We start from the raw sequence: 13,208 nt of genomic DNA, 5'->3' as shown, positions 1-13,208 counted from the left end.
GTTCTCTGAAGCCTTCCTACTCAGTGCTATGAGACACCAGTTATGTTTTCTTTAAAAAAGTCCATTCTAACCTTTCTTTTTCTAAATGGGTTGTTTCATATCCTTTACGCTTAGTTTCTAACCATAAAAGTTATCGGACTGTATTTCAGTTGCTCATTGGTATCTTGCTCACTGAAGTGAAGTGGGATCGGATACTCTTTTACCGTAAACATAGTGTTGAACACAGTTTCTACCACACAGATGCTGCCAAATGAATAAATAAGACATTCCTCTAGCTAGAAACTGTCTCATGGATACTTCAAATAGCTAAGCTAAAATCACTTGGTGAGTTAAAATCTACCACTAGAAATGTTTTTGACCTTTAAATGAAGTTTCTGCCAGTGGCCATGGCCGCAGGTACATATGCCTCAGTGCTGAGTCAGCTGTTTCAAGGATGCCATGTCCTCCCATCTCACAGCCCTCTACACCTGAATTGCAGTAGTCCTTACGTAAACCCAACCAGCCTGTTCAGTGTACAAGGCAGCAGCAACCTGAGCAGTGACACACTTCCTTTCTAAGAAGTGCAGAAAAAGATACTGTAAAGTATCATTACTGTGACCCAAATCAACTCTCACTGTAAATTCAAAATACTGATTTCCAAACATGACTGAAAAGCACGCAATTAAGGAAACCTTACCTGTTGACAGCTCTGTCACTGTGCTCCTGACGTGCTGCATGGCGAAGGCCACTAAGCTCTCCTTTGACCGATCTCCATTGTACTTCACTGCAGCCTGATGGTTTTATAAAAACATTTATTACTTCTTCATTTCAAAAGCCTACCAAATACCTATATTTAACATTGTTTTGAATAATGCAGGAAGTTCTAATTTTAAACAACACAGTGCATTTACAAATAATACTTAAGAGAGCTGTGACAGTACAAATCATATAGAATACTCTTTTGCACCATTTGTAACAATTTTAGCTTCAGTTTTATCCACAGAAATTGGAAAAAAGGAAGATTAGCACTTTCTATCCCATGAGACAGCACCTAAAATACATTATAAACCATAAAACATAATATGCACATTAAATAAATATCCTTTATGACAGGAACTGATGGTCCCTAAAAAGTTTCATAAAGCAATACAAAAATGTTTATTATAAATTAGCTCCTAAAGTAAGAAAAAGCAGAAACAGCCTAAAAGTTTAGATATTGTTTTCTCTAGTATTTCGCTGGTTATAAAGTTTCACAAATCTTAAAAACAGAGATATCCCTTACCATTCCAGACCTAAAGATGAAGAGGCTGGGGTAGCTGTTAACTCCTTTCATTCGGCAGAGCATCCGATCATCACCACAGTTGACAGCTCCGATTCGAAGCAACCCATCCACTTCTTTAGCAAATTCTCTCCACTATGACAGTAAAGAAAACAAGTGTTTCTTTGGTAATGTTTCTTAAGAACTCTTGAGCATACTACACTTTATATAATCTTAAAGGGGAAACATTTTACTAGATAAAACATTTAGTAAAAGTATATGATAATGATTTCACAGTCAGTTACTAACACAAAATAACTTCCAACATACAATAATAAAAAAAGAAAGAACACATAAAACATCAACTAGGAAAAAGGCTTTAATGGCTGGGTTATTAAACATACGTACAGTGGGGGCTAAATCATGGCAATGCGAACATCCTGGGGAGTAAAAGTTTACAAACCACAGTTCTCCAGAGTTGACAGCAGCATCTGAAAGCACATAAGCCTAGTTACAGCACACTTCAATCACAAACCATTTTGCTAAGATCAAAATGAAAAAAAAAAATCAGTCCTAAATAGTTCACTGCCTTACTTCCTGTGGTTCTTTTCAAATGTCAAGCCCATGTAACTTTACAACCTCTCCTACATCTATACTTGAATGAGTAGCAGCTTTGTAGGGGAATGACTGCCATGAAGCCATACGTGTGGCACAGGAGCTAACAGCCAGGGCTTATGCCAGTCTGTGCACATAGGAGATAAAGAGGAGCACCAGAGCTGAGATTACAGCTCTTCTACCCCCACAGCGAGGCTCAGGAAGCCAGGGCCTCTCACAGACGCTGAGCTTGATCTTTGAGGCAGGTCTCACTGTATAGCCCTGGTAGCCTGGAATTTGCTATGAATACCAAGCCTGCCTTTAAAACACAGGTATCCTCCTGCCTCTGGCTCCAAGTACTGAGATCAATGGTGTGTGCTAGGGACCTGTACAACAGAGTAAAGATTACAGTGATTAAATTAAACCCTTTTCCTAAGTAAGATCTTTACCTTTGAAAAGCAAGTTACTTAAAAATGCAAAGTAAAGAATTCTGTCATTTAAACATCAATACATATTTTCCTAACATAGATATGAAGCATCATGAAGCCAGCAGCATAGAACTATAGAATGAATTGACGAAGACAAACTTATGATTTTAAGGAAGGCTCACTCTAATATTCTAGATAAAAATGTGAGGGCAATTTGCTTTAAGAGTCTTCATAACATTTAATACCCAAATCAGTTGTCAGTGTTTTTAAAATAAAATGTCCATAAATTATAACTATTAGGGATTGTGTACTATTTTTGCGTAACTGACTGGATAGCTGAAAACATCCAGAAACACAATTCAGTGGCAGGGTGGTTCTGTGGAGAAGCAGTTCATGTACACATTGCATGCAAGAGTGCGTAACTTAGCCTTTTCCTCAGTCCTTCTCTAGCAGACTTGAGGACCTGTTAATCTACCTAGGTGATCTCAACAAATGTCACGGCTTAGACCAACAACTGGTTTTAATTTAGGGAAAGTCTTCAACAGAGTTAATGAAAATCTCCATAGAAAAAGAGATCCTTTTATGAATTATAAACACACGAGATGGAGTATCTATTGCTGTATGCATCCCTGAGTCAGAAGCACTTCTAATCTCGGCAATAAGTACTGGCTCAGTTCTTACTGCCTATGTAGTAGTAAGATTAAAAATACACTTTCATTTCATTTATTCATTTCATAGATTTGGAAACAAATATAGTTTTGCTATGTTGTCTAATCTAGGCAGGAATGCCTCCTGCCTCAGCTTCCCATGTCGCTGGGCTCACAGGATAGATAGGCCACTGTCCTGGGCTCACAGGATAGGCAGGCCACTGTCCTGGGCTAAAAGTGTTTTTAGAAGCGAAGTAAAGTAGCACAATGAAATGCTTTTATATTAACTCAGTAATAGAAAACAGAGCAAGAATATTTAAAAATGCAAATTTCTTTTAAATCACAAAGCCAGACTATCTATTAATATCTTGTGCAATAGCTTCTACTAGTACAGAAAATACAGCACTGTCTTAAGTTCCTCTTTCTTGAGCCATCTTCAAAAGGATGCCTGAACTGCGGCCTTATTTCATGAGATGTTTTCTACCTTTCAAATACAGTTTAGAACTCGATCACAACCGATGTACTGTTGTACTGTGACAAAGAAAAAGACAGCATGCATGTGCTTAATGGAAAACAGGATTTCTCACAAAAGGAAAAGATTCTGACAACTTTGAAATTAATGCTCACTAACTACTACTGTCGCTTCTCAAGTGAGGTCACACATTTGCCGTTCCTTGCCTGGCAAAAGTGAACTATGTAATTTATAGATTAAACTTCTCAGTAGTAACAACTGGAAACTAGACAAACTATAAAGACCTATGTTGAAAGCCTGAGGCAGGTGTAGTAAGGAAACCCAATGCCAATACATGGAATGGTGGAAATCTGAGTCAGTACTGGCCACTGCTAGAAGAGATGCCTGGGCGGCAAGAAAGGCAGAGATTTCAATAGATTAATCAGCTAGAAGGAGAAAAGGACTTAAGGGTACAGAGGAAGGGCTCTGCAAGTAGAGATGAACTGGGGCATGACCACAGCTTGTGACCATTTTGTTCTATCTGAATAGAGCTGATTTGAGAGTACTGGGGACTATCCCAGAAGTCACTAAGAATACACATATCATTTAAAAATGATTCTATCATTATTTATTGGGAGACTGAATAACTCAACAACAGAAAAAATGGCAGTAAAAACTCACGAACAAGCCCTGTGGTGACATCTGCCCAAATACAAGTTGTCTCCAGAACCCACATTTGTCATCTCTCCACCTTTTGATCTAAAATGTCAGGATCATCTTATCACAATCTCCTGACGTGAAGAACGAAGCTAGTAGTAGTTAACTATCTCTGAATTATCTCTAGGGTTTCATGGCTAAATTTAAAATTACCATTTGGGGTTCTAAGTGACCTAATTAGGAGGCCCTTTTCTGCCAACATAAACCTTAGTAAAGTCTTATTTTTGGTGGTCTCACACAGCAGCCAGTTGCAGGTTTGGTTCGGTTCCTCTGATTCAATATGCAATCTCCTGTTTCCTAGCCACAAATGGTCCACAAAACATTTACAGATGAGTCAGACTAAGAACCACACAGGAAAAGCTACAGAGCTATTTAACCACATAGTATAATACAGGTATTAGTTTTATCTGGCAATAAATCGAGTTCCCCTATTTCTTTTGTAGGAAAGATGTTGATATATTCATATACACAACTTTCAATGGGTAAGAAGTATTAACATTTCTAAAATTTTATTTTACATATGTGATAGTTCCGCAAAGCATCGAAATCCTTGAAACTATAGTTAGCAATGGTCGTGACACCATGTGGGTGTTAGGAATTGAATCCAGGTCTCTGAAGAGCACTGGGCAGGCAAATTCTCTAGCAGTAGTTTTCCTAATGCTGCAACCTTTCATGTTGTGGTGACTACCAACCATACATTTATTTTGTGTTATGTCATAACTGTAATTTCACTGATGTTGTGAATCATGTATATGTCTGATATGCAGATGGTTTTAGGTGATCCTGTAAAAAGGTTGCTGATTCCTCAAACTGAACTCACTGCTCTAGCCCCATGCTGGTGCTTTTATTTTGAAACAATGAACCATACGCTTCTCTGAAAAGTTTAATGGATCATGTACATCATATTCTTTTTTAAAACCTGAAGAATTTCTAACTTCTGATTACATTTAGACTGGTGAGTTTTGGGTAAGAGATGTGATTTGTATGTAAGTCAGAAAGTCATATGCCTATAAACTTACCAAATTCTCTTCTTTCTAATGTTATGATTTCAGGATCATCATCGTAAATACCTAATTTTAAAAGTGGATAAAAAAAATCATAAAATTAAAACTTCATTAAAACAAATCACTACATAAAAGATTATACACTCTTGCCTTAGCTATACAAAAATCAGGTAGTTACACTGAATTTCAAACTTGAAAACTAGATGTCAAATTAAGAGAAAAGCCAACGGTAACTCTGACGACTGATGACTCGTTCGAGACTGCCATCAGCTTGGGAAGCTCCTTCCTAATCACCCATTGGAATCCGTACGAATAGGCTCCTAATTGCCTTCTCCAATGAACTCCCTGTTTTGCTTTGTTACTTTTAAAAATAACCACAAACTCACTAGAAGTTGCAAAAAAATGGACTGGAGAGCTGGCTCAGTGATCAAGAACACTGGCTGCTCTTCCAGAGGTCCTGAGTTCAATTCTCAGCAACCACATGGTGGCTCACAACCAAACACCTGTAATGGCATCTGATGCTCCTTCTGATGTGTCTAAAGACAGTGACAGTGTACTCATATGGCTAAAATAAATGAATAAATGTTAAAAAAAAAATGTTTCAAACACAGCACAAGTTCTTATGTACCCTTCACCTAACTTCTCCTAAAGATGACATGCTATTCAATATATGGTATCACTTTAAAATGTTATATTGCTTAAAATCCTATACTATAAAATTTTACTATGGCTAAACTCAATGTGAGAAAACTCCTTAAACTCCTTTTTTTTTTTTTTTACAGAGGCCACTTGTAAATAAATATTTTGGACTTTATAGGACATTATAGGACACAGTTTCTGTGTTGTTGTTTGGTTTTGTTTTTAAACACAAATACTCAATTCTGCCCTTATAGTCTTATAGACGTCATAAACTAAGCAAATAGCAAACCAGGTCTTGCTGGAGAAAGTCAGTTGATAATATATTTAAATATTTTCAAAAGCAAATCAAGTCTTGAGTAAATTGCAGTAATAAATTTATTTTCTTTATCCTAATATAAAAGCATGTCAGGTCTTAGCCTGCATTTGAAGCTAACTAGTGACAAGATGAAACACTGGTTCTGTGACCTGTGACCTGATGTGACTTCGATCTTTTCTTCCTCGTTCCCTTCTTTCCTTTGTGACCCCCTCTCCTCTTGTTTTTCTTGCTTAATCTTGTCACCATGTAAAATCATGGTCAACAAAGGTGTCACACAAGGAGGATGGACGGTGCTTTTTTTTAAAATTAGATATGTTCATTATTTAAATTTCAAATGTTATCCCCTTTTCTAGTTTCCTCTCCAAAAATCCCCTATTCCCTCCCTCCTTCCCCCTGCTCACCAACTCACCCACTCCTCCTTCCTGGCCCTGGCATTTCCCTATACTGGGGCTTAGAATCTTTGCAAGACCAAGGGCTTCTCCTTCCACTGATGACCGACTAGGCCATCATCTGCTACATATGCAGCTAGAGACACGAGTCCCACCACGTGTTTTCTTTGGTTGGTGGTTTAGTCCCAGGGAGCTCTGGGAGAGGACAGTGTTTTTACCACATAAGCTGCCATTATACTTAAAAAGTTCAGCTTTTGTTGGAACACGTAATGTAATGCTCTTCAAAGTTTTGAAAAGCTTTAATAGTTAACTTCTAATGCAACATACAGCATAAAACACTCAGTTAACAGGAACCATACATATGAATATTAAGTTTAATCTGACCAATATACCCTCATGTATGTATAGTATTTTCTGAATTCTAACCCACTTACCTTTCAACTCAGCTTGAGAGTACATTAGAAAACACTAATCACAGTAACATATATGAAATGTACAAACTAAATAGTAGAACAAAACTCACTTTTCTTTCACTCATACTAAGAAAGACTTGAGGTGGGGAGACAGCCTGGTGGGAGAGCATAAAGTCCCAGCACGGGTGAGGGAGGAGACAACTGAGACTGCAGGAGTAACATCACCTTACCGAAATCGTAACGGTAGTAGCTCCAGCTCTCATACTGGCCTCCTTGATTATCTTCAAGTCCCTTTTCTCCATATTTGTCATACTTTTTCCGTAGATCTTCATCTTTGAGTACTTCATATGCTCTATTTATTTTTAAAAAATCACCATGTGCATTTGGGTTATTCTGTTAAAAAATATTAGATGCAATAGTTACTTCAAATGCACAATTTGAATCTTTTCAGAAACACAGCTTTAATTGATTCCAGCGATCCCTGAATACTAGATATCAGCAGAAAAAGCAGGGCAAGGCAACAGACCAAGAATCATCAAGAAGAACTAAGGAAGTCCTTCTAAGGAAGCAGAGTGTCCAAATGGGGAAAGTGTGAGTCTCGGCAACACAGTTTCTCATGTCTATATAAAGTATCCAAATAAGATCAATGGGTAAAGAGCAGTAATTCTCTTGTAACAAATGCTGAAAGAAAAAAATGCAACTAATAAAACCTAAGGGACCTTGAAGCCTTTACTCCAAACTGTGTTACTTCTGTAACAATAGTAATGTTCTCTGGTGAGATTCAACATAAAGTGTAGTTTTGTCTGTCTGTCTGTCTTTCTTTTTTCTTTCTTTTTCTGTGTGGTTTTTACGAGACAGGATTCTCTGTGTAGCCCTAGCTGTCCTGGAACTCACTCTGTAGACCAGGCTGGCCTCGAACTCAGAAATCCGCCTGCCACTGCCTCCCAAGTGCTGGGATTAAAGGCATGCGCCACCACTGCCCGGCAAGTGTATTTTTAATGAGTCAAGTTTATTAATTAAGAAATAATACCAAGATAGCAATTCCAAACTGGACTGAAAAATGTAACTTCTTCACTGTTTCACAGATTCGGCTTCTGGAAATCACACTTGGAAATTTTAAGACAAAAACTTGTAAAACAACAAGAACAAATATTTAAATATAATACAGATCTGTGGGAAAGATAATTAACTAAGAGTTTATAATGTAGTTATTATGTAATTGAACAAAATAATTTCATTTATAAATTTCTACTTCAGAAATTATCTCCATCATGTCCTCTCATATGATAAGCTAAAAATTAATGAAAAAAAAAACTTTAAATTTTAAAAAACCATAACATTCAAAATCAATCTGTTTTTAAAGATTCTTGGGTAGACAATCAAATAGTTACAACTGGAAATCCCTTTGGAGCTGTCAAGGTTTCATTTATAAGTTTTTAAGTCGGAAGCTGGAGCCGGGCATGGAACAAGAGAGAAAGTTAGAGCACGCTGTGACTAGTGACTGCTGTCACATCTGCAGGACACTTGAATTCTGAGGGCAGATTTGTCTCTATGGGTTCATCACCCACTTGAGTGTGAACACCACTTCACAGACAAGACTTGGGGGTTAGTGTCTCTACTTCTGCTGTAAATCAGTTTACAGAGAAGAGGTAACTATGTATCTGATGCCAACAAAATCATTGTACTTGGCTTCTCCTGGTTTTACTTTAACAGATGAACTGGGTTTCAGGTGGTGGGGATCGAACCCCTGAGTCGTGTGCCTGCTGTGTAAGGGCGCTACTTCTGAATTACATCTACAGTTCCCAAATTACAATTTCCGACAGTATGCTTAAGCATTTCACTGATTTAAAAAGAGTGAAAACCCGCTTTTCCCAGAGGGTTGTACTTTTTTACATAACCGTTTAAGCACATCAGTATAAATATCCCGATATTTAAAAGAGAAAGTTTGCCTACCGGGTTTTTATCAGGATGTAACTTCAGTGCTAATTTCTTAAAGGCTTGTCTTATTTCTCTACTGCTTGCAGTTTTCGACACTCCAAGTAAACTGTAAAAATTCTGATCTGTGCCCACCACAACGACCACGTACAGTATCAGAAGACAGAGACTGATCCTCTTCAAGTCTCTGATAAAGTCATCTTTGTTTAACCAGACTCCCATTCTCTTTCTTATGAAAGTTCTGACTTATGTGAACATTAAGATACAATGCTGGGTCCGGTGGTTAAAATAGACACACGTGAGAATCTCTGTCCACATAACTTCAAGGGTCAATCAAGCATCTCGGGAACACAGCTCAGAAATGTTAACCTAAAGAGAGCAAACCAGGCAGTTAAAATACTTTTCAGACTTAACATTTATAGCATGATTTGTCAAGCGACACAGCCAGTAATACAGTTTCCACACTGAAGGTCACATCCCTGTGAATAGCTTTGAACCCCTATTCTCCAGGACCCTCCCTTGCCCCTGTATTCAGGTAGGCATGTTTGTAAAATCACTGATAGCAGGAAAAAGGTAATGAGTAGTAGTAGCTAGCTAGCTTTCAAGAAAAACACAGGCACACATATGCGAGAGAAAGAGAGAGAGAGAGAGAGAGAGAGAGAGAGAGAGAGAGATGGGGGAGGGAGGGAGGGACAGAGACAGAGATACTGAGAGAGACAGGGACAGAGACACAAAGGCTCTGGTCAATATGATGCTACCAGGATAAGACTCAGCAGTATTTCTTTTCTCTCCCAGCACGCTGCCCTTTCTAATACCTCCTCCCTTTCAGCTCCTTCCACGCCTGGAAAGCTTATCAAGTTCCTTTTTTAAATCTAATCTCATTTGTAGAGAATGCCTTCGAGGGAAAAACAAGGAAGCATGAAGCTTTTCCAAGAGGGTTGTACTTTTTTACATAACCGTTTAAGAACATCAGTATAAAAATAGATAACTTAAAAAAGCAGGCCACACAAGTTCTCTAAAGTGTTAGCACCAAGAGAAGATATTTTATAATAATTGCAAATCAATGCAATTTCACTGTAAAGCTCCTGTCTGGAGTAAAAACTAGGAAAACAAAGAGCACCAGGCATTGCTTGAGGGTAAAACCCTAACATTTAACCTTACAGCTAAACTAGTCCTCTTTAATATCTTCAAATGCTTTGGGGGAAAAAAAAAAGATCTAACTTCCCTAACCTCCTCAGTTTCAGCTCTCTTCCCTTAAGTCCGGATATGTTTCTAAGTATTTCTCCTTACCTGGGAACAGGCCTCACCTCACGTCTAACTCCCTTTTTTCACCCGCCTCCCCTAATAGCCCTTTGTAAAATATACTGACAGTAAAACAGAAATACCCAGACTGACAACCATCAGGAAGGAAAACAAATGAAGAACAAATCTCAACAAAGGCGACTTTGGGATAAGGTGTCCCTCGGCTTAGGGTGGGTTCAGGCAAAGCCTGGGAATAACTGAACAGCCTGGGGCCAGTGAGGCTGCAGGTAAACGCAGTGTTAATGAGGGATGCTGCCACCGCTCCAGAGCGGGATCGGGGAGAGGCGAAAGACAGAGGGTACGGGGCTGGCAAGGGTGCGCCTTGAGGTCCCAGGTCGGACCAGGGAGAGAGACCCCGAGTTAGAAAGTGCGAGCAGAAGGGGGCTCGCAGAGGTGGGGTGGAGGGGGCCGTGAAAACCCGGCGCAATGGGGGCACCGAGGCGGTGGGATGGGTCTGGCGTCCTCCCTCCCTGATGCCCCCGCAGTGCGTGGAGCCCGGCCCGCGCCCACCTCGGCGTCCTCAGCTACTGCCCCATCCTCAGGTCGCCGAGCTCCGGACCCGGCAGGACCGGACGCTGCCTGCGAACGCGCGCAGCAGCAATTCTGCCGCTCCCGTCGCGCCGGCGGGGCGGGGCCTGGCGCGGGGCATTGTGGGAAAGGCGTGGGCGAAGGCCGACGGGTGGCCAGCAGGGAGGGACGGGTGGGACCGCCGAGGCTGACGTGGCCTTCTGTGTGGCTGCGGCGGTGGCTGCGGGTCCCGCTCCTAGCCAGAGATAGGGAAGCATCCCGCAGCGCGGCCCACAGGCATCTTGCGGCCGTAGTCAACCGCTGGCGGAAGGAAGGGTGTGAAGCCCGCCTTTTCCGGTCCCGTTGCCAGGGCGACGGGAAAACCCGGGTGGAGAGATCCGGCTCTCTGGAGGTTTGGTTAAAGGGTGGGTATCCTTGAAAGGGCAGATTTGGCAGAAAGTGGAGAACTTGTCTGAATTGACCCCGTTGCCAGGGACCGGACAGAATAATTAAAGTTTTCTAGAAATAAAATTGTTTACAACTTTTATGTATCAACAAATATGAAGCGTTCTACAGGATTTCTGGATTTGTGAATCTGCCTTCTGATCCTCTCCTTTACTGGATTTGTTACAGAAACTGCAGTGTTTGAGTCATGACACTTTGACCGTTGAAGTAGACACATTAAAGTCCCTGAAAGAGGAAGTGATGGAAGCTGGTGGTAGTGATTTGAAATAAGTAGAAATTGATAGTGAGTCTTTGGGTAGTTAACCAGATGTCAGTTAATAATTTTATGGCTGTAGGACCTGTTGCTAAACCAACATATTGTAGGAAAGAAGCGGAAGTATAACGAACAAAGGCAGAAATATCAGAAAGAGCCTGAAGTAGCAGCTGTTAACCTGTACCAGGAACTGGCCGAAGTACACACGCGTTAACTCAGCCCTAAAATATTCTCGGGAGATACAGCTGATTATCATACACATGTCAAAATGGAAAATAAATGGGTAACTAAAAATTGAGGAAAATAAGATTAACACTTAAACAACCTAGTTCATTATGCCACGGTGATCCAAAACTCCTTAGAAAAAAATCTAAAAGCAAAACAGAGAACTGAAGAATCAAGTGGAAACTAATAGGTTTTTGTTACCATAGTGAATACATTTCAACTTATATTTTTAGATGGTAAGGAAGCTTCTTAAAGCTTTATTGTAAAGGACTGGAGTTGCATCTTACATAGTTTGCAACTCCTGAAGGGAGGATTCAAAGGAGATGCTTAGGAAAGGAAAAGCAGAGAAAACACAGACACACAGGCAGCATGCCACAAGTAATTTAAAGCAGTGTGTAAAACATTTTCTCTTCTCTGGGATATGTACTGGTGGGTAACAAGAGCAAAGACTTTCTGCTCCTAATAAATTGGATGATAGAGGGACACATTAGCCTGTTAGTTATTCAAATATATCTGTAATTAGGAAGGAAAAAATATGAAACACAGATCACAGTAAGACCAAAAGGTAGAAACGACCATCCAACAGCTTTCAGCTCATTTTAAGAGGTTTTATGGCTCAGTGGTTAAGATTACTGGCTGCTCTTCCAGAAGACAGAGTTCAATTCCCAACACCCACATGGCAGCCCACAACTATCTGTAACAGCAGTTCCAGAGGCTCTGGCACTCTTGCACAGACATGTAGGCAGAACACCAATGTGCATAAAAATAAACAAATCTTTAAAAATAAACTTAAAAGTCCTCCCCCTTTTCAATGGGAAGCTGAAGAAGAGTTTTAAGTGATGAAATGTTTTATGTAAGGATGACTTTGCTTAATTTGAAATGATCTTAAAGTTACAAGGAATTAAATGTTGTAGTACAAAAAAATTGTTTTTCTCAAAAGTTTGGGAGTAAGTTGACTTCTCCCATGACCCCCCCCACCCCCCAAAACTAGTGTGTGTTTTTTTCACAGATGGGATGCTTTCTTTTAAAAGTACAACCTTCGAATATGGGAAGTTTCTGTGAACACATTATCAGTGTCTAGTCCACAAATGTCAGATTCCGGTTTTTCCAATTATCAGTAAGACTTCCCAGTATGAGGATCTAGTAAGGAGCTATTTTTCTTTTTTTCTGTTTAGCACAATCGTGTTTTAGACTTCCTTAATGAGAAATGTTTATCCAGTTTTCCCAGATTTCAAGGTCTTAAACTTGTATAGAATTCAGGCCAGTTGTGTTATAGATACTATAGATAGATCCTATTTTTATGTGACTGAGGATTCTTCATGATTTGATTTAGTTGTGTTCATTTGACAGACATGTAACAAATGGCATTGTATTCTCACTGTCTTATCTGATGGTCTCAAATTTTTGTTTCTCCCATTGTTGGTAGTGGTAAATAACTTGAATAGGAGGATTTTTGTGATTTTTTTCCATGTAAGTTACATTTTACTTTTAATAAGATGTCCTTTGTAGGGAGCTACTTGGAGAAATAAATTCTTCTTGTTAAGCTTTCGATTTATTTATTGTATTTTTGTGGATTCATAGATTCCTGTTTTATAAAATTGATCAAACCTGTTACTCTCTTTTACTTAGAAATTTAAGTAGTTTTATATCTGGCCAGTTGAAACTCTTAAAAAATTTTTTTTGTGC

General features: G+C 39.4%; 1 protein-coding gene across 2 annotated transcripts in view; it reads right to left on the bottom strand.

Moving 5' to 3' along the window:
* Positions 1-10,942, bottom strand: part of Dnajc10 (DnaJ heat shock protein family (Hsp40) member C10) — a 38,610-nt gene extending 27,668 nt beyond the window's left edge. Inside the window, exons 1-7 of one of the 2 annotated variants that reach the window (XR_001783164.2) lie at positions 10,583-10,942; positions 8,789-9,139; positions 7,066-7,228; positions 5,094-5,144; positions 1,646-1,728; positions 1,262-1,393; positions 677-770 (exon numbers count right to left, since the gene is read on the bottom strand). Coding sequence is in view for 1 of the 2 variants with exons in the window: in NM_024181.2 (NP_077143.2) it covers positions 677-770; positions 1,262-1,393; positions 1,646-1,728; positions 5,094-5,144; positions 7,066-7,228; positions 8,789-8,992 (727 nt within the window). In the remaining variant the exon portion in view is untranslated. The remainder of the gene's footprint in view (positions 1-676; positions 771-1,261; positions 1,394-1,645; positions 1,729-5,093; positions 5,145-7,065; positions 7,229-8,788; positions 9,140-10,582) is intronic. The other variant, NM_024181.2, reaches the window with a different exon arrangement.
* Between the last annotated feature and the right edge of the window lie 2,266 nt (positions 10,943-13,208).

Source organism: Mus musculus, chromosome 2 (genome assembly GCF_000001635.26).
Source record: "Mus musculus strain C57BL/6J chromosome 2, GRCm38.p6 C57BL/6J".
Classification (NCBI taxonomy): domain Eukaryota; kingdom Metazoa; phylum Chordata; class Mammalia; order Rodentia; family Muridae; genus Mus; species Mus musculus.
The sequence above is the reverse complement of the archived record's forward strand: the minus strand, read 5'-3'. Positions and strand labels throughout refer to the sequence as shown.